This window comes from Hemiscyllium ocellatum, chromosome 12 (genome assembly GCF_020745735.1).
Source record: "Hemiscyllium ocellatum isolate sHemOce1 chromosome 12, sHemOce1.pat.X.cur, whole genome shotgun sequence".
Taxonomy (NCBI): domain Eukaryota; kingdom Metazoa; phylum Chordata; class Chondrichthyes; order Orectolobiformes; family Hemiscylliidae; genus Hemiscyllium; species Hemiscyllium ocellatum.
In genome coordinates this window covers 56,544,597-56,567,120 of record NC_083412.1, presented here as the reverse complement: position 1 = coordinate 56,567,120, position 22,524 = coordinate 56,544,597, and the positions used below count along the sequence as shown (strand labels likewise).

Genomic DNA, 22,524 nt, shown 5'->3' with positions numbered 1-22,524 from the left:
TTACAGTTGATCAATCATCAATTTCTATTTGCAGAAGAGTTCCAAACTTCCTCTGACACTTAGCATGTAGTCATATTTCCTAATTAAACTTCAGTAAAATGTCATTCTGATTTTAATTCTGTGACCACCCCCCCAACCATAGGCTCTCCAACCAACAGAGGTAATTTATTTCCATTTTGTCTATCTATTGTCATAATATCTTGAAAATCATCCCATATTCTGCTAAGTTCCAGGAGTACCACCCTAGTTTGGGAAATGATTTCTTGTAATATAATTTTTGGAGTCTAGATATTATTCTGATAATCTGCACTATATTCCCTGCAAGGCCAGTATATCCTTCCTAAGTTAAAAAAAAATAGAAAATGCTGGGAAATGCAGAGTCTGCCAGCATATGTGGAGAGAGAAATGAAGTTAATATTTTTCAAGTCTAAAGTCACAACTTTCTAAGGTAAGGTTCCCCGAACTGCTTCAGAATTCCAGATTGGTTGAATTAAGATTTTGTATAGCTGAAGCATGACTTCCAGCACATTGCTTTCCAGTGCTGTAAAGGACAGCGTTTCATTAGCTTCTTTGTCTGTCTGTTTATATCATCTTAATAATCTGTACACCTGGATCCAATTTTTATTTGATTGCAGTGACTTACACCATTTAGAAAATTCCCTATCCTTTTTAAGTTCAAAGTGGATGACCTCACATTTGTTTTGATTGAAATCAATTTGCCACAGTTTTATCGATTCATTTAATTTTTCCACCCCTTATAATTTTTTTGCTTCTGTCTCACTGCTTGCATCACTGCCTGCCTATCTTTGTCATTGGCAAATTGGAGCATGTGGCTTTCTGGCCCATCATCAAAGTCATTCATAACAAATAATGGGAACCCCAACACAGGCCATTCTAATACACTGCAATTCACATCCTCACAATCAGAATACTTGCTTATTATTCCTGCTCTTTACCTCCTTTCACGCAGACAATTTCCATACCAAATCAACAATTTGACTTCTATTTTTGTTTATAGTCTCTTATGAGGGATCTTATCAAATATCATCTGAAAGTCCAAAGAAATAATATTCATTGAAATTCTGCTGTCTAAATCTTAATTCACCTTTTCTTTAAAAAAACCTGATTATGCATGATCTACTCTTTACAAATACCCTCTAAAAAGCTGAAAATTTGTCAAAAAAATTATCTGTAGACTAACATATTTCCAAACAAAACAAGTATTAGCCTATCTAGTCTATAATTGTCTGGTTTCTCATTGCCATATTTCTTAAATAAAGTCAGGATGGAAATGTTAGCATGGGAGTAAGATGATTTATTGAAATGGCAAGCAACTCGGACAGTGACCTGCTATAGTGTTCCAATGAAGTTCAATGCAAGCTGGAAGAATGGAGCCGCATTTTCCACTTAGGCTCTTTAAAAGCTCTAGGACTCAATATTGAATTAATCAACTTCAAGCAAGGCCTCTGTCCTCCATTTTGATTAAGCCGTCAATCCCAAAAGCAGTGTCTCATTTGCACTTCATTGTCTTTGCTCTTAGTAGTGTGTGTCCATTTTCTCTTTCTCCCACCTATCATTTACACCTATTTTATGTCTCTATCTCTCCTTTGCTATCGTAACAGCCCGTTTGTATTTTACTATAGACATAGTCACCATCTGTTCCACTCATTTCTTCTCTGTCAACAGAATGAAAATCATAATTTTGCAATTCCTTTCAGCTCTGAAGAAGTCATATCAGACTTGGAATGTTGATTATATCTTTCCCCATTGATGATACCAGACCTGATAAGTTTTCTAGCACTTTCTGGTTTATTCCACAAAAGCCCTCTCTTTCCAGATCGATTTCACTGAAACAGTGGGCCCTAATCAATTCTATGTCTTTTCATGTACATTTTTTTAATTGACCGGCAATGACTACTGCCTCAGTGAATAAAAGAATAAATTCTGCAAGGTAGAAGGAGAACACAATGGATACTAAGAGGAGTTCAATGCCTTCCATTGCTGATACTAACCTTTGTCATCAAATGTGGTTCGGTAGCTTGTCCAATGAGCTGTCCAAGTCCTAAAGGATGTACCTGTCAGACGGGGAGCTGAGAGCACCAATGTGAGGGAAAACTGACCTAATCCCCACCAAATGTACCGATCACAGATGCATCTGATGGCATTGGTAATAAGTGACAACAATGACAATCCCATTTTCAAATTCAGGACATTTTACATTATTATCTGGCGTCATGTGCTAAATTGGAGAGATTCCGAATCAGTCTAGGAACTCTGAGCTAGGCACTCAAGAGGCACTAAAAGCCTTCAGCAGCAGCAAATTTTTATTTTGCGATAATCTATAACCTTGATGTTGGCATTATCTCTTACTCTATGATTGCAATTAACCAATCAGCTCTGGTTTAACCAGTAATGTGGTAGAGCATTTCGGGAGCAGTACCAAGGATATCTAAAAATTAATTGTGAATCTGATAAAGCCACAACAAGGGGATGTGTTGCATGCTGAGCCATAGAAATGGCATATTCTTGATGGCTAAGCTATCCTGTACCCAACAAATAAGATCAATTCTCACCTATCCTGCCAGATTTGCAAAAGTGTTAGATTATTGAACAACTAATGGAATGCAGAAGCTCAGTGGTCATCCTTATCCCAAATGAAGCTGGACCTTAAATCAAAAGACAAGTTGAAACATTTGTGGCCATTTTCAGCCAGAAGTGCTTAATGAATGATCCATCACTACTTCTCCAATGAGGCCTCCGCTATCACAGCTGGTCTTCAGTCAGTTCACTTAATTCCATGTGATACCAAAAATTGATGGAACATATTGGATACAGCAGAGGTTATGGGCCCTGAGAAGAATCTGTCTCTCTAATGCTGAAGACATGCTCCAGAACAACATGTGCCTCTAACCAGGCTGTTGCACTAAAACTACAACACTAACATTTATGTGGTAAATTTGAAACATTTCTGAAAGTATCCTGCCCATGAAAAGGACAGTTTCAAAACATCCAATTTAACTTGCAAGTTTTCCACAAAGTCAGGTACCACCCACAATTGGAAATCTATATAGGCTTCTTCATTGCATCTAAATCCTAGAACTTGCTATCAGATGGCACTGTGGGGTGCCTACATAGGAACATGGAACAGGAATACTCTTTCTTGTTCTGCCATTTAATACAATCATACTGACTGAATGCTTCAATGCCTTTTGACCACATTACCCTCGATCCTTTTATGTCACTGGTAATCAGAAATCTATCAACCTCTGCCTTAAACATGCTCCCAAAGATAGAGTTTCCACACTTTCTGGGATAGAGAATTCCCAAGATTTGCAGCCCTCTAAGTGGAAAAAAGAACCCCCTGCCCCCCTCAGTTTCAACTGCCACCTCCTCCCCACATCCCACCCCTCCTCCCTTATTTTTAAATTGTCTCTCCTAGTTCAAGTCTCCCAACAAGAAGCATCTTAATTCTATCTACTCTGCCTGGCCCTTTAAATATCTTCATTCCTGATGAAGAGCTTATGCCTGAAACGTCGATTTTCCTGCTCCTCGGATGATGCGTGACCTGCTGTCCTTTTCCAGCGCCACACTTTTCGACTCTGATCTCTTGCAGCTGCAGTCCTCATCTTCTCCTTTAAATCTCTTGTGGGTTTCAATGACAGCACCTGTCATTCTTGAAAACTCTACAGAATACAGGCCAAGTTTGCCCCGTCTCTCTTCCTAGCATCCCAGGAGAAGGTCTGATGAACTTTTATTGTGCTCCCTTTCCTGAAGTTATGAGATCAACATTGCACATAGTACTTCAGGTACAGTCTAACCAAACATCTAGATGTGTTTTAATCAGCCAGTTCAGAGACATTATTACACATCTCTGGAACAGGGATGCAGAAGACTCCCAACCAATCTTCTATACAATTTAAACAAGATTTTACTACTACTACTGTTCTCAATCTTCTTGCAATAACCTCTAGTGTTTCATTGGCATGCAGTTAGTTTACTGCATCTGTATGTTAGCATTCTGTGACTTATTAACAGGGACACCTAGTTCCTTTTTTATATCCACATTTTCTACTCTCTCTCAGTTTGAGATATTCTGCACATTTGTTCCTCCTACCAAGTGGGCAAACTCAAATTTTGAAACATTTATTTCATGTATCATATCCTTCTCCATTCACTAAGCTGGTCTAAATCTCCTTCAATCACGTTACACCTCCCTCACAACGTTTATCTCCAATTAGCTTTGTGTCATCCACACTTCTGGCAATATTGTATTTGGTTTGTATATCTGAATGAATGATTAATATTGTGAACATCTGGAGCCCAAGTACCGATTCTTGCAATATAGGCTTTTAGTCACAGCCTGCCAACATTAGATTAGATTAGATTAGACTTACAGTGTGGAAACAGGCCCTTCGGCCCAACAAGTCCACACCGAAGCGCAACCCACCCATACCCCTACATTTACCCCTTACCTAACACTACGGGCAATTTAGCTTGGCCAATTCACCTGACCCGCACATCTTTGTGACTGTGGGAGGAAACCAGAACACCCGGAGGAAACCCACGCAGACAGGGGGAGAACGTGCAAACTCCACACAGTCAGTCGCCTGAGTCGGGAATTGAACCCAGGTCTACAGGCGCTGTGAGGCAGCAGTGCTAACCACTGTGCCACCGTGCCGCCCACCAACATGAGAGTACCCCATTTATTCCTACTCTGTTATCTGCCTGATACACTATTTAGGATTGGCTATCACTTCCTCTCCCAAGTGCCATGTAAACCACATGGACTGAAATGAATCACCATCACCTTGTCACTTATAATTAAGGATGAGAATAAATACTGGCCTCCCCGGCAATATCCATATTCTGAAGTTGACATTTTAAAACAAAAATTGGGTAAGCTGATACTCGTCTTTTTTTTAATCAACTGCACTGGCTGTTTGATACTTTCACTCCCCAAAAGTTTGTTTAGTAATAGTATTAGTGTCTCTTTTCTCCAGTAAAATGGTGCTCCCAGAATCTCTGCCCTTACCCTCAGTTCCATTCTCACTTCCTTCCTCATTGCATCCCCTCTTCATAATCAGATATTTTCCTATTTCAGTTGCTTGAGTCTGGATGTCAAACACAGGATTCTCTTCTTTGTTTCTTTCAGATCCTTAGGTTTAGACAGTGGATTTGGATTGGTACAGGCTTGGAGGGCCGAAGGGCCTGGTCTTGGGCTGTAAATTTTCTTTGTTTCTTTGTTTTTCTCTCAGCGTTGATAAGAATATTAATTGCAGGTAATAAAGCCCGTGTATGCTTATGCCAGAAATCTTTTACTCCAAAGTTCTTGCTTCCAGGACACAGTGGATACTATTCATGACATTAACACTGGCAGTAATATTGAGTGCAAGACAAAACAGTCCAGTGTATTAGTTCTCAGGTGGAGCAGATCGGGGTCTGGGAAAGTGTTTATGGAGTTAGAGAGAAGTAGTTTGGTCTGTACTGATTTTTTTTTCCCAGTACAGACTGACATCAAAAATATGCAAACTACCATGCAAAGCTGTTCTCTCTGTGAATCCCTTTGCACTCTGTGGACAATCTATCTTGAATGAAAGCATGTGAGCTCAGGTTATTTTACCTGGAGGAGTAAGATTTGAAGTTTCTATTCTTCTCAGCTTTTTTGTCAGTTCAAAGTTTAGGTAGTTCCACTGCTGACCAAATATTTAATCTTTTGTCTGATACCAAAGCTGCTGTTCATTGGCTTTCTGTTCAGCAAGCAGTATGTAAGAAGATGACCCCTCATAACAACTAGAGGAAGTGACAAAGGATATTCATTTGTCATGCAAATTATCATCATTCTCATTTCTTCCAGAATTCTTAACTTTTCTAATAGTAAGCAATTTTTTGGAAAATGCCTCAGCATGATAATAACTTTACTCATCTTGAAAAGGCGTCCAAACGTTTGGACTTGGGAGGAACAGAATTGAGCTCCCTGTCAATGGACAGGATGTGGATAGACAGTTAAGAAGCTGATGTATAAATTGGTCTAAATCAACAAAGTTCTTTGGTAGGACTTTATATTTGCATTGACATTTTACAGACCATCAAGCTACAAAGCAGCATGCTGTTGATACTCTTAATTGGGATCGCAGTCTTCCGACCTGGGCAACTCTCCAGGTAAGGTTTCCAGAGCTCCTAGTTAGAGGAAAATCAGTCTTTAGGAAACAGACTGCAGAGATATTAAAACTTTTGCCATATTCCCCCAAACACAAGCAGAAATAAGTATATTTGGTGCTCTACATTGACTGCTTAGGAAATGCCTTCATAGGTGATTGAACATCATGTTCAAGTCAAAGGACATTTCTTTAGGGAGCAATAATATTCTATATAACTGGATTCAATAATCTTGAATTGATTAATTATCTGATTAAAAACTCTGAATAAGTTCAGAGTGTGAAAAGGATATTCAGTCCATTGAAATACCCCAATGTAATATCTCTATCCTGACTCTGCTGCCAGCTCAAAACCAGTGCATTATGTACATTTGTTGAGTTTCTCTACCATTGTAAACTTTCAAGATTGCAGTGTACTAAGAATAAAGTAAGATAGAACTGCAGACTGTTGTTACCTTCCAGTTTACAGACTGTAATTCAGCCCTAACATCACTTGACTTCACCCTTGTCACAGCTCATCTGCTGCTGTAATTCTCATTTCTAGACTGCACTATTCCAATGCACTCCTCACTGGTTCCCTCACAGTACCCTCTGTCATCTAAAACTTTTGCTCATGTCTTAACACAGCAAATCCTCTTTCCCATCACTCCTTTGCTTACTGATTGACTCCCTTGATTTTAGAATTGTATCCTTGCTTGCAAATCTTTCCATGGCTTCACTCTTCCCCATGTGCATGATCTCCACCTCCACAATTCTCTGACATATGTCTTTCTTTAATTCTGGCCTCTTCTGCACTTCAATTCAATTGACCCAGCATTGGTGTGCCTTTAGTTGTCTAAGATCCACGCTCTGAACATGCCCACCTCGCTTTTCTACCTCTGTAGGTCATTCCTGTATATTAAGATGCTTCCAAAATCGAGATCTTTGAGAAACATTTGGTCGTCTGTTCTAATGGACCAAATGTTTTGATGGCCACATAACCGCTTCTGAAGCATAGATAGGTGTTGTATATAGGCATCCTATGGAATCCCTGTGATGGACTCCAAAGGAATTTCCCTGTAAGTTGAAGATTCTGCTGGACAATTCCCTTTTGCCCAACACTGTCTGAAAGAATACTTTTTAAATTGGGGAATTCTGGGGGTGTTGCTGAAGATAAATAATCCAATTACTTGTGACATGTTAGGCTATTAAATAAAAAATCCAACTCCAGGCTAAGTATTAAACGGAAACCCCAGCTTGCCTAAAATGTACCTAACTATTCCGCCCAAGACCCTTATACCCCACAGACCCTGAACCAACCTGACCTCCTGTCTGCCAGGACCCAGTGCAAGCTCATCCCATTTTGGGCCAAACCTTTGCTGACTCATTGTTGTTAGGGTGGCACGGTGGCACAGTGGTTAGCACTGCTGCCTCACAGCGCCAGGGACCTGGGTTCAATTCCCGCCTCAGGTGACTGACTGTGTGGAGTTTGCACGTTCTCCCCGTGTCTGCGTGGGTTTCCTCCGGGTGCTCCGGTTTCCTCCCACAGTCCAAAGATGTGCGGGTCAGGTGAATTGGCCATGCTAAATTGCCCGTAGTGTTAGGTAAGGGGTATATGTAGGGGTATGGGTGGGTTGTCGCTTCGGCGGGTCGGTGTGGACTTGTTGGGCCGAAGGGCCTGTTTCCACACTGTAAGTAATCTAATAACATAGCCTCAACCCTTTCCCAGGAGCTCTTCAGCCCCTGATCCCTCCTGGGACCTGATTTCCACTCTTCTCAGAATGTAAACACTCCTCCACTTCTTCCCACCCACTTCTATCCTCACCAGCAAACACGAAATCCCATTGCTTCAGACTTGGCACACACCCATCTCTCCACCAGCACCTAACCTTCACAGTGTCATTGCCAGATTCAATACTCAGCAACCCCATCCCTGCCTCCCAACCAATTACCTCCTGTCTTGTCCTACTCCAAAAACTCCATTATTTTCCTGGCTTCCTTGTTACCCTAATGGATTGACACTTATCCCCTTTCCCTTGGCATCTTATCTTCCTGGGCACCCTAGCTAACACTTTCCTTACATATTTGCCCTTTGACAGCAGCTGTCCAAGTAGCTATGATGCTGCACCTATACTTTTCAGCATAGGGAACATACTTTGCCTTAAACACACAATGCTAGAGAAATTTGGCAGATTTGGTAGCATCTGTGGAGAGCAAAACACAGTTAAAGTTTCTTCAGATCTGAAGAAGTTATACTGGACTCAAAACATGAGCCCGGTTTCTCTCTCCACAGATACTACCAGACCTACTGAGTTTCTCCAGCATTCTCTGTTTGTTTCAGGATTCTAGCATCCGCAGCATTTTGCCTTTATTTATAATTTGACTTTGCCTAGCTATTTTATCAGAATAGAAGTGCAGCTCTGTATTTCTGAAGGAGTTGTAATCAGAATCTACTTTCAGAATGCAGAACTTTTGTGTTTGAAAAAGAAGAAACTGAGTGACAATCTGCATGAGATTGCTGTTTCTGCTTCTTGGTAAATCCAGCACAATATCCTCTTGGATGGTTCAGTGTACTTTATTTTGTAATGTTCCTGTGAAGCGCCTTGGGACATTTCATGACATAGAAGATACCATGTTGTTCTTGTTGATGATCATTTCACCTGTGAATGAATAATAATTTAACAAAGTCTGCTACTGAGTTTTAAGGAAGTCTGTTTCAAATTTTCTTTCAGTCTAGTTGATCGTTAGCGGTAATCAGAAAGTTGCTTTTTCAGCTCTGCATTTATATATCTATATTAGTTGATCCAAAACTCAAACACTACTTTTTTTCTATTCTAGGTGTGGAATTATCTGACATTTGGCCTATTGACAATCTTCAAGGGACTCAAAAAGTTTATTTTAAATTCAAAGTGCAAGAATGAATCTTGAAGAGAATATAGCTAAAGTAAATGTTGGTTCCTTGGAGACATAGACAGGATAAGTTATCATCTGGAATGAGGAAATGGCACAGCTGTAGAACAGATATTTTACATCTGTACTCACAGTTGGAGACAAATTACATACCAAATATAGAGGGTAACTAAGAAGTTAAGTGTAAAATACGCAAACATAGTATCATCAGAGACAAAAATATTAGAGAAAGTTAAGGGAGTAAGAACCTGCAAATCCAGGATTTATCTACATTCAAACCCCCATTCTATAATCCTAAAAGAGACGGCTACTGAGATATCAGATGCACTAGTTACTATTTTCTTACATTTCCGAGATTCTACAATGGTTGGGATTGGAAGTTAGGAAATTGAACCTTGCTACTTAAAAGGGGGCTACTTAAGGCTACTTAAAAGAAAAAATTAGATAACTACAAGTTAGTAAATCTGACATCAATTGTCAGGAAAGTACTGAAATCTATTATTGTGGAAAATTAACAATGCACTGAGTAAGATCAAATGATGTCAGCAGTACTTTTAAAAATTGTGTTTGATGAGTTTATAGAGATTTCTTTGAGTAAGTAACAAGAAGGGTAGATAAAGAGAGGGCCAGTAGATGTAGCAAATCTGAATTTCCAAAAAGGTGTTTCGCATTCAAAAAGGTGTTACATAGAAGTAAGACAAGGGTTCATTGATCTGGGGATATGTTAGCATGGCTGGAGGATTGGATAATGGAGCAAAACAGGGTGTACTGAGAAATGGCGCAGGCTGTAATTAGTGGAGCGCTGCAAGAGTCTCAACACTTTACAATTAATATTAATAACATCAAGCCCAGGAGTAACTAATCCATGTTTGCTGATGATACAAAGATAGGCAGGAATATACTGTACATACTTGTGTAAATGTTGAATTTTTTGGACTATTTTTAAGGTTAAATTTTCGGGGTCAAATATTATATGAATACTACTTTTGAGTGGCCTAAATTCATGCTATAGTCCAAAATATTGTACCTTTAGCAGAAGCCCAGTTAATCTCTAATCAAATTAAGAAAAAATCACAACGGATTATGATAATTACAGGATAAAGATAATGACACAAAAATTAATTAATAAACTTTCATTTATACATACAAAAACTGAAATAGAAATATAATATGGTTTTAAGTTACAATTACATGGTACATCTTAAACTAAACATGTCAAATACAAAAGTTGATTAAAATCCTGCAAAATCACATTGTTCAACATCTTCAGTACCGAATAAAGCTTCATAATCATGAGGAAGAATGATATCATCGTACGGAGTCATGTCTTCTCATGAATCTTGTGCATCATCTAGCACTTGCCTTAAAATTCAAAATTCTATCCTCCTTTGATTCGCTTTGTGCGTGGATTCGGAAGGCTTCATGACTAACACGTTTTCCATTTTGACAATTTTCAAGTACCCACTCCCCACTCAGCAACTTTTTTCTCCAATTATGGCCACTTGCTAGGTTTATCTCTGTTGGCACACTTTCATTTTGACATTGTCTGAAGTTGGGTTGATATCTTTCTCAAGTTTCTCATGAGTTTCTCCAAAACACACAATTCTTTTGCTGTCTTCTCTGCAGCTTTAATAACTTTCATTTTAAATACTGCTATATAATTTTTGCTTTTTCTGGACGGCATTTTTACAAAATGATGAAGAATTTACAAAATCTCAACTAGGTATGTGTACTCCATGAGTGCTGTAGGGAACTGACTTCAGCTGAGCTGCACACAGAGAGGTTGTCACTTGACTCTGACCTGATGCGTTTTAAACTTTCACACCAAATTGGTGTAAATTGTACCAAAACACATCATAGCATGAAAAAAAAATTCCTCATTGTAACATTTATGTACAGGATAATACCTTGACTTTCAAATGTTGATCTGTTATTTGTGAAGAACCAGGGCTGACCTTTACACCAGATATACGAAAAATCCCATATTTTTTTACCAAAAATAGGGGGTCGATTTTTACATGAGATCGACCTTTACTCAAGTATACACGGGGAATGGGATGATGAAAGGCTGCAAAGAGATGTAAATCAAGGTAAAATGAGTGTATAATAAAATGACAGATTGAGAGAAACTGTGAGGTTATTGACTTTGGTAGTAAGAATAAAACAATATTTTTTTTAAAAACTGTGAACATTTTCAGTGTTGGTACAGAGAACTTTGGATGGTTCTGTGCGTGGAACACTCAAAATAACATGCAGAAAAAGAGAATTGGCAAAGCAAATTCTAGGTTGACTTTTATGGCAAGACTTTTGGTATACAGGAATAAAGACAGCTTCCTATCTTGGTATAACAGTTTTCTGTGGCCACAACTGGAATACTCCCCATACACCATTTTATGTTTTGATTTTTCTGTGTACATTGAACTTGCCCCATGCGGTTTTGTGCGTTCTGAAATGCACTTGGCTCATTAGTGACTGCCTTCAGTTTTTGTCTTTTTCGCACAGATTTCATGCCTGACAAATTTGTTAGAATATTTTGATTAGATTAGATTACTTACAGTGTGGAAACAGGTTCTTCGGCCCAACAAGTCCACACCGACCCTCCGAAGAGCAACCCACCCAGACCCATTCCCCTACATTTACCCCTTCACCTAACATTACGGGCAATTTAGCATGGCCAATTTACCTAACCTGCACATTCTTTGGATTGTGGGAGGAAACGGAGCACCGGGAGGAAACCCACGCAGACGTGGGGAGAATGTGCAAACTCCACACTGATAGTTGCCTGAGGCGGGAATTCAACCCAGGTCTCTGGCGCTGTGAAGCAGCAGTGCTAATCACTGTGCCACCGTGCCGCCCACACGGTAAAGAAAGTAATGAACAGTGGATCTAATTAATAGTAGGGAACCAGGAAGATTTCAATAAATACTTAGACTCTGTCTATGTTTGGATGTAGGGGGTTGGTTAGCTCAGTTAGCTGGTGTGCAACGTGAAGTAATGCCAACAGCACACATTCAATTTCCATACTGACTGAGGTTTCCATGAAAGACTCTCCTTCTCAAATTCTCTCTCTCTGAGATGTAGTGATTTTCAGATTAAACTCTCTCAAGAGAGAGCAGCCCTGTGATCCTCTGGGACTATGATGACTTTACCTTTATTTGGATGTATTAGGATTTTCAGAATGTATGCCTTGTAAAACACGTGAAGATAAGAACCCATGGTGTTGGAGACAATATGGATAGAGGATTGCCTAGACAGTTGGGAGAAAGGGGGAATTTTAAGTATGGAAACTGTAACTAGTGGAGTGCCACAAGGATCAGTGGTGAGAGCAACATATATATTAATGAATTGGATGAGGAAAGTGAATGTACTAAAGCCACTTCTGCAAATAACACAAAAATAGTTTGGAAGGCCAATGGCGAGTCAATAGAAGGATGTGGGTGGGTTAAGTGAGTGGGAAGAAACTTGGAAGATGGAAATAAAAATGTTGGAAGATGGGAGGTTATACATTTTGAAAAGAAGAATGGAGGAGCTATAAAAGACTAAATAATACTATAGGATGGAGAGATTTGGGACTCTTCGTGGATAATTCCCAAAAACTAGCATACAGGTCAGTAGGTAATATCAAGTAACAGAAATAGCAAATGGGATATTGGCCTTTCTTTCAAAGGGAATGCAGTATTAAAAAAAAGGAAGGTCTTGCACAAGTTGTGCAGGACACTAGTCAGACCATAACTAGAATACTGTGAGCAGTTTTGCATCCATTATCTAAGGGAAGCCTTTATGGGACTGGAGGCTGTCCAAAGAAAGCTCACTCAGTTGACCCTGCACCTGAAGGGACTGTCTTTTGAGGCTACGTTGAGTAGGTTGGGTTTGTACTTATTGGAGCTTAGAAGAAAGAGAGGTGCCCTAATTGAAGCTCTCAAGATTTTAGGAAACTTGACAGGTCAAATGCAGAAAGGTTGTTTCTCCTTGTAGGAGTGTTTAAGACCAGAGGCCACAATCTCCAAAATAAGTGATCATAAGACAGAAATGAGGAGGAATTTCTACCCTGAGAGGGTAGTGAATCTGTGAAATTCTTTGCAGAGAGCTGTAGAGGTTAGGTCAGTATTTTTAAAGCTGAGATAGATTTTTAATTAATAACAGAAACCAGCAATATGGGGAAAAGGAAATAAGAAAGTAGGTTTTAGGATGAACAAATCAGCCATGATCACATTGAATAGCAGGGTAGGCTTAATGGGCTGAATGTCCTATTTCTGCTCCTATGTCATGTGGTTTAATGCTATCACTGTGTGTCAATAGAGTCACAGCTGAGCTGAAACCGTTTGTAGCTTTTGAAACCCATAATGGCTACTGCTGACTCAATGAAAACTTCATATAAGGAACCACATTGCCTGAAACCAATTGAAAGGAGAGATATCTCATTGCTATTTCAATGCAAAGAGCCTTTCAATTATTGGAGGTTTAAGATGAAGAGACGTTTTTGAATTTTCAAAAGCAGTGTGTCTACCAAAATTGTCTGATTGTAAATCACAGTGCAAAATATGACAGAAAAGGATGACCGGACTTTTAAAATATTTTAATGCTGTATAGTATTTTTAACAATTGGAAAAGTACTGTTATGCTTGACAGCCTAACACAATTATGGTTAACATAACAATCAACTTACCTTTGCAGAACTCAGGTCTTTGAGTTCCTGCATTAAACATTATTGTAATGCAGCATATATTATTTGATTAATTGTAGTCACATGTACCTAAATACAATGAAAAACTTTGTTTTGCGAGCAGTACGTGCCAGTCATAGCAAACAAGAGCATACAGATCACAGAATGCTTAGAATGAGTTGCACAAGGTGACAACTGCATTGGAGGCACACAAAGCAAGATCAACATTATTTGAAGTTAGAGAGATCCATTCAGCAATCCAGCTTCTGTATCTTTGTGTTCAAGCTTCAGTATCATCTGCCTGATGGAAGAGCTTGGAAGAGAGTACTACCGGGGTGAGAAGGGTCTTTGATGTTGGCAACCTTTCCGTGGCAAAAAGAAGTGTAAATGGAGTGCATAGTTGGGAGGTTGGCTTCCATGATGATCTGAGCTGCACACACAACTTTCTGTAGTTTGTTATGGTCCTGGGCAGAGCAGTTGCCGTACTAGCCCATTATGCACCCAGATAGAATGTTTTCTGTGGTGCATCTGTAAATGTTGATGAGGGTGCTTTTGGACATGCCAAAGTTCCTGAGTCTCCAGATGAAGAGATGTTGGCGTGTCTTCTTGACTGTTGCATCTACATGGGAAGTCCAGGACAGATTGTCGGTTATTGTGACTCCGAGGAACTTGATGTTCTCGAACCCTTGCACCTCAGCTCTGCTGATGTAGATGGAGACGTGTCCTCTTTTCTCCATGCAGGTTGTTTTATTTTGCTGACATTGAGGTTGCTATCATTGCACCATGTCATCAAGCCCTCTCTCTCCTCACTGTATTCTGATTCATTGTTATTTAATATCCGTCCTACCATGGTAGTGTCGTCAGCAAACTTGTAGATGGTGTTTGTTTGGAATTTGGCTAGCAGTGGTTAGCACTGCTGCCTCACAGCGCCAGGGACCTGGGTTCAATTCCCGCCTCAGGCGACTGACTGTGTGGAGTTTGCACGTTCTCCCCGTGTCTGCGTGGGTTTCCTCCGGGTGCTCCGGTTTCCTCCCACAGTCCAAAGATGTGCGGGTCAGGTGAATTGGCCATGCTAAATTGCCCATAGTGTTAGGTAAGGGGTATATGTAGGGGTATGGGTGGGTTGTCGCTTCGGCGGGTCGGTGTGGACTTGTTGGGCCGAAGGGCCTGTTTCCACACTGTAAGTAATCTAATCTAATCTAATCATGGGTGTACAGGCAGTACAGTAGGGCGCTGAGAATACATCTTTGTGGGACACTAGTGTTGAGGGTTATCGTGGAGCAGGTGGTGTTGTCAGTCTTCACTGATTGCAGTCTGTGGGTCAGGAAGCTGAGGATCCAGTTGCAGAGGGCAGAGCCGAGACCAAAGTCTTGGAATTTTGAGATTAGTCTGGAGGGGATCATGGTGTTGAAGGAAGGACTGTAGTTGATGAGTAGGAGCCTGACATAGGTGATAGTGATATTTGAAGTTGTCAATAAGTTGCCTTTTGAATATTCCAACTCCGTAGCAGGCACCTGCAGTGATCACAAATTCTGTCAAGGCAATGCATTTTTTTTAGGTTCGCAAGAGAAGATTCCAGGGAGGGAAGAAAAGTGGTAAAGCAGGAGCTACATTCTTAAACTATTGCAGCTGGCAAATCAGAATAAATTGAGAGAGGAGGATTGGACTGAGATGTGAGAAGGAGTATAATTCATCTTCAACCTCACTTTAGCCTTAGTTGTGGTTGCTCCAATAATATCCAACATCATTTGTTTGTCAAGATGAGAATATACAACCAGTAAGGTGATACTGCCTGAAGTTCTCTATCACCATGTCCTGCAAGAGATGTGTGAATGTGTGTATTTGGTCTGTTTTAGTGATGTACCGTTATATTTAACTTGCTTGCAGTATGTGCAAGTGGATCAGAAACGTTTAACTGTGCTATGTGAGGGCGAGGTGAAGCTATGAATATGAAGTATGAGTTGTGATTCATACTGAAGTGATTAAAGGGATATTGATGAAATGAACAGTGAGAGTCTAGTGGTGTAATTGATGAGTTATAGCATTTGAAGATGCATCCGCTGACCACCATTGTACATATGAAGTCATTGAACTTCTTGCCACATTCATGACATCAATTATGAAGGATATCTGATCCCATTGCCTTTTCAATGTCTACCTGCCTGGAGAGCGTCTCTTCTCTTGTCCTGATTCTGCACCAAACACTCCAGTACTGCACTGGAGAACTTTGGTGTATGCATATTATTGTGTTGTATCATGAGCTATTCCCAGGTCAAACTCATTCTCTTGCTCCACTCAGAATAACACCCTATTTTTAAGTCATGCAGGTTGCCTTCAAGTAGTGCAGGCGAGCCTGAACTCCTCTAAACTTTTCACAATTTGGCAGTTCAGCTCACACATACAGCTACTCAATAGTGTGTGTATTGTTGGTTGAATGCTGTAATCATAATGATTCCTCTGATCACACGTATTGTAAAATACTTGTTAGAGTATGGAATGTACTGTCTGGAAATGTGGGGGCAGCTTCAGCTGAGACTTTCAAGATAGCATTGGATGATTATTTGGATAGGAATTGTGTGCAAAGGTATAGGGATAAAGCAGGAGATTGGTACTAGGTAAAGTTGCTCATGTGATGAGCTAGTGCAGACATGATGAGCTGAATGGTCTCCTCCACCATAGCAATTTTATGATTATAGGTTTTAATGGCAAATGTGGATTCAGAAAAAGAGAGCATCACTTTTTAAAATAAATTGACAGTGTCAAAAGTAAATTTACAATCTTTGTATATGCCTGTCTTTGCAGTGTAGTCTAAAACTTGATGGACCAACATATTGAATAGTATTCTTGTGCCACAAGATGTTACTCTCCCTTAAATATTTTCTGTTTTATGTTCCTTAAGAGAAATGTCCATATTTCCAAAACAAAGCTGGCATTGATGCAAACTTCCAAATTTTCTGGTTCAGTCCAGTGATTGAGTGGTAGAATAGAAGGCTTTGCTCTGTCCTATGATTGCAGTCTCTACCCTCATCCTTCAGTGCTACTATTCTTGACACTGATCCATTTTACATTCCAACATCGGCAAATGTCCTCAGCCCTTGGGTGCTATTCTGTGAAGTTCTCTCTCGAACCCTCTGTCCATACCACACTTTTCTTTTAAAACAATTTTTCAAATTTAGTCTCTTGACTCACTTTCCATTGCCTCTTCTAATCTCTTTGTTAGCTTGTTGTCTATTTTCTTTCCAGTAATCTGTGCTATGCCATGGAGTAGTATTTATGCTATAGCCTGTCTATAAAAGATTATGCTGTACATTTTTTTGACCGTACCCAGTTTGTAATTTTTCTTTACCATATCTCTAAAAGAAGGCAGGAAAGCAGTGCTGGAGGGAGCAGATACAAACACCAGATTATTCAGAATCATAAAATGTGTAATGCAACGAAGGGTATTCAAATTCTTCAGCTTACATATTGAACAGTAAAATCATTATGGTTTTATTGATATTGTCTAAACTAAACATCCATTCCATTTCCTGCACTGCTGTTCTCATCCATTCCCTTACTGAACTACAATATTGTCCCTGGCCTTCACCTTCCATCTCAGTTGCTTTCACATTTAATGAAACATTTTGTCACCACCGAAAACATGATCTCATTCTTTCAACTTTAAGCCACTCCTCAATTACTCCCAAAACCTCTCCCTTACTCCAGGACTTCCCCATGCAAGTTCAGAAAGTGAAAACCTGCCCTTCTATGTCCTCCTTTTCTATAATCTATGATTCCAAAATGTCTTCAAGCAATTTATTCATAGTTCTTTCAATTCAATACACTGTATTGATGTGGTCTTTTGCACGTGGGAGACTGAACATAAATTGGATCATTTTTTTTAGACAACTTTGTTCATATTTGTAAATGTGACCTGAAGATTGCAGTCGCCTGTAATCTTATTTCTCTGCTCCACTGTCATTGTGACAGCTCTGTCCTCGACCTCCTAAACTGTGCTAATGATTCTAAACATAAGCTTGTGGGACAGCAGCTCATCTTTCATTTAGACACTTGAAATCCTTTCTGCATCAGCAGAGTTATGCAAATTCAAATCATAATCTTTAACCTTTTTTTTTCAAATGGCACTTGTAATGATTCTGCTATTTTGTAATTACATCTGCTCCAGATCCATCTCTTGTTTCTTGACATTTTACCATCCTTTTGTCATTTAATCTCTCATGTCTTCAATCTTCTCACAGGTCTTTCCTTTTTGCTCTTTTCCCCCACTAACTTTTTTCTGCTTAAAATCTTATTCATTTTTGATGAAAGATCATTGACCTGAAATTTTGACTCTTTCTTTCTCCACAGATGCTGCCTGATCTGCTGAATATTTCTGGCATTTTCTATTTTATTTGAGTAATTTTAAATCACTTTCATTTTTCTTTCAATAATTGTAGCACTCTGATCATTTTCAAATGAAATGCAATGCAATGGACATGTGGTGCACATTCGTATTTTGGAAATGTATTTCAGCCGTGAAAATCTGACCAGTTTAAACGTACGTGAAATGGGTGTATGCAAAGTATTTTCTAATACAGTACTGTCAATTGCAAACAACCCGTATCTTAACTGTCATGAACATAAATATTGATATAAAAAAGCCTAATTTTTTTCTAGTTTTCAAGTTATAAGTACCAGTAACAAATTGTTCAAAACAAAACAAAAATGCATGTCCACTGCATTGGTTACGTTATTTTTCGTTTGTTTCAAATTTGCTGAAATATCTTGGCAGGATGTGATCCAAAAATATCTTTATTCTGTGTCTATGTACTGTCAATAAAATTAAACAGTATGTTTAGGATAGTCTTTAAACATAACTTATTGAGTAGTATACACTAGAAAGAAAAGCTGGCCAAATGCCACTTGCAATATACCTTTATAAAACCTGAGCATAGGCAAAATGCTACCATTTTGAAATACACGAGAAACCAATCATGAAGTAAATTTGTATCCTCTCTTGCACCATATAAGAGCATTGGATGAGCAAAGATTCACTTACAATCGTACTTTATTTAAAATGAATTCATTTAATTCACTTTTTGAATTTAATATCCTTGTACCTGCCAAATTGAAAAACTAAGTTCACAGAATTTTTTGTTCAAACCAAACTTCTGAATTGTTCTTCAAAACTGATTTGATTTCATAATATCACCAGGCTATTACCAGATAGTTATATGAATTAAGAAATAACGTGAGTCGGCTGCAGAGTTGTCTGCCAGATGATTTCATATCGACAATGTACAATAATTTAGACTCAAATAAATGGACCTGCATTATCACTTTAGACTTGAACTTTTTTGAACTACGTCTACTCGTGTAAAAAGAAAATGTGCATTGGTTATTATAATAAAATTTAATATATTAATGGGTGCCATAAAATTACCACCATCCTTTAAGGAGCTTACCTGAAATGTTTCGTTCCAATGATATTAACAAGAATCTGGGAATGTGACATCAGCTTTATGACACCAAAGGCTGCTCATGTATAACCTGAGCCCTTATTCTTTTTCTCCTTAATAGATTTACTTTCAGAGGAATGGCAGTGGGTGATAGAATGAGGTAATTCTATCTACTTAACAGTACTGAAGATTGGATTTTAACAGTTCAAACCATGTTTTTCTCCTTTAACCCATGATTGCTCTTGAAGAGACAGTGCTCCTTCTATTTCCTGCCTATGTGTAATTAAGGTGAGGAAAGGTGGTGCAAACAATCCTAACCTGTTTGACTACTACTTGTGATCATATACAATTTTATAAAACCTTCAAAGTCAGGTACTAAAGATTTAAGGGAATAATTTACTCTTGGCAATTTTAGCAAGTGAGCACATGATACCTTTTTCCATGGGCTACTGTATGTATGTCACTGTTGAAATTGTATATCAGGAGTGTCATGAAGTACATTTAGCAATTGCTGTTATTATCTACTCTATGATCTAGAGCTTCTACCTGAATCTCCACACTAATATTCTGAAGTCTCAATTTAATTACAAGTTTAGAATACCAGGGTGGCATTTTAAACCAAACTTTACTTTTCTCTGTTACCTTTATAGAATTACAAAAATAACCAGATTTATGTAAGTATGTTGACAGAGAATTGAGCTGAGATTAGTTTGACCTTTTTAACTAAACCCTTAACAAATTATCAGAATAATAAAATATTTTGTTATTTTGTTCTGGCAACATTTAAATCCTAGATTCAAGGAAGTAACAATCCAAAAATCAGTTTGAAGTAGAATGTAAAATTAAATTGGCGACCTAAAAGGAGTCAGCGTAATATTTGAATAAAATGGGGATGTTTATCAAAATAATCACCCATCTTTTAAATATTTCTAATGTAGAAAATACTGAACAGGAAATCCATTTATGGCCACTAATATCTTTTAGATGTAGGCTATTTTTGGGCAGAGCACAAAGTTTCTCAACTTTGGATAATTTGATCCGCATATAAACTCTTCTTATCCATTTCCTTTCAATTTCTCTGACCCCTTCCCCTTTCTTTCTTCCACATTAACTCATGACCCAAACACACATACGATAACTCCCTGACCACATAAGCAAATATACAATGGCTGTTTGATTGACTTTTCAGAGGACTGCTAATAGTCCTAGAACTGTATTCCAGCAACAGTCATTGCAAAATATTTTATTTTTAACATTTGCACATCATGCTCAAAATAGGGTTGGCTTTGATGCATTTTTGAATCATTCCAATCTGTTAGTTTTTTTTTAACCTGCTGTTTGACAAATAAATGACATCAAAACCTAGTAGGCTTTTGTACAACAGTGACTTGAATAGGAGAGCTGGGCTTCTCTACTGATTTCACCTGTTTTTGTCACCCCTACCCTACTCTTTGCTTTGGCTTAATTAACTTCCACAAAATGCTATTTCACAAAGTCAGTTAGACAATTTTCACTTTATACATACTCCATGTTAGCAAATGTAATTATTTTTGAGGATCCACTGCAAAATGTTTGTGAATGACAGTTCAGGACCGGGCTCTGTTCAGCTGGGACCCTTTTGGTTAGAAATCACCTGACACCTGTCGTATCATCACAAGAGAAACCAGTGTCCGAAGCCTGAAATGTAGAGTAAAGCAACTGATTGTTTTCAGGTCTGAAGTAGTGATGTAGAGTGAGCATAATTTAATCACTCTTGACTGATCACCTCTTGGTCTGGATGTGCTTGAAGTTGGTTGGGAAGGGGAAGGAATACAGTCTCTTCAAACTTGAATGATAAATTTGTTTATCAGTGTTGTCCATTTTAACCCCACTGCCTGTTGCATAGCCTCATTACCCTAATAGCATGTGTTTTTTTGTGGTATAATATTTATTTATGTAATTCTGATTTTTAATTTTTTTTATTAACCAGTGAATTGATTTTTAAAAAGTGATACAAATTCCACCTTGGATTAAGATTGCATGAAGTGGTTTATTAGACCAAAGTGAAGTTTACTGGTCATTTGGTTGTTTAATCAGAATGCAGTTGTACTGGCAGGCTTCTTGAGTTTCTTATTAAATATTAAACCTTGCTGGTAGCACATTTCTTATTGAAAATATAAAATCAAGGCATTGTTCTTTGTGAAAATATAATCAACATAGTGCCATCTTTAAGCAGTAATTGTTTAGTCGAAGATGGTATGCAAAATTAGTTGAGGAAGAGGCAGAGATGGAGGAAACTTTGCTCTGTCTGAAGCTTGGATTAATGATTTGTTTTTAAAAGTCTTTCAGTATAAACCTGCATTTATATTTTAACACAAGTCTTACTATTGTGGTATTTAGCTGCATTGAAATTTGAATGGCTTGATTCCTCAAAGAGTAAGACTTAATATATATGTCTCCCTCTTAGCCTTGTAGCAATGTTCCCCAAGTCTGTGTAACTTGAACTGATTGCTAACATATAATACACTATATCTTGTTGATAGTTTAATAAGACTATCAAGTGATTTTCCTCTACCATGTGGGACCATGTAGATCCTGAACAGGAAAAAGGATGATGGCAGCAAATCTACCAGATATATCTTTTTAAGTTGTGGTGAAGATCCCTCATACAATGATCCTTAATAATTATCCACCTTCCATTAAGTTTAAAACCACAACAATCAATGAAAACATTAATTCCTAGACACCACAGTATTTAAATTGGCATAAGTTAGCACAAACTTTTTTTTTCTGCCAGTATAACTGACACACAAACATGGCCACTAAACACATCTTCCAGATGTGGGTGGCATGCAGTTCAGTGGTTAGCACTGCTGCCTCACAATACCAGGGACCCAGGTTTGATTCCAAGTGACACTGTGGAGTTTGCATGTTCTCCTCATGTCAACATGAGTTTCTATTGGGTGCTCTGGTTTCCTTCCATAAGTCATACTACAGTCCCAAAATGTGCAGGTTCGGTGGCGTGGCCATGCTAAAATTGTCTGTAGTATTCAGGAATGTGTAAGCTGGATGGATTGGCCATAGTAAATGTGGGGTTATTGCAATAGATTAGGGGGGGCTAGGTCTGAGTGGGATGCTCTTCAGAGTGTCATTGTAGTCTTGATGAACTGAATGGCCTGCCTCCACACTGTAGGAATTCTATCTGGTTGAGATCATAGATAACATATTTCCATATTCACAAAGCAATCTATTTTACTGCATCCCAGATTTTAATCTTCGATTTAAAGTTAACAGTTCACTCAGCATTCATTATGGTACACTCCATTGTATTTTTCCCATATAGTAATTACTGAATATTTCCAGCTTTAAACCGGAGATTGCAAATTATTTTTCAAGTGAT

General features: G+C 38.6%; 1 protein-coding gene across 4 annotated transcripts in view; it reads left to right on the top strand.

Annotated features, from left to right (window-relative positions):
• The window catches only part of dcaf6 (ddb1 and cul4 associated factor 6), a 223,016-nt gene that overhangs the window by 175,707 nt on the left and 24,785 nt on the right, over positions 1-22,524 (top strand). For 3 of the 4 annotated variants that reach the window (XM_060833573.1, XM_060833572.1, XM_060833570.1), the window contains one exon: positions 19,267-19,305. The exons of the other annotated variant lie outside the window; for it this stretch is intronic. In XM_060833573.1, the coding sequence (XP_060689556.1) occupies positions 19,267-19,305 (39 nt within the window). The remainder of the gene's footprint in view (positions 1-19,266; positions 19,306-22,524) is intronic. 4 annotated transcript variants of the gene reach the window in all.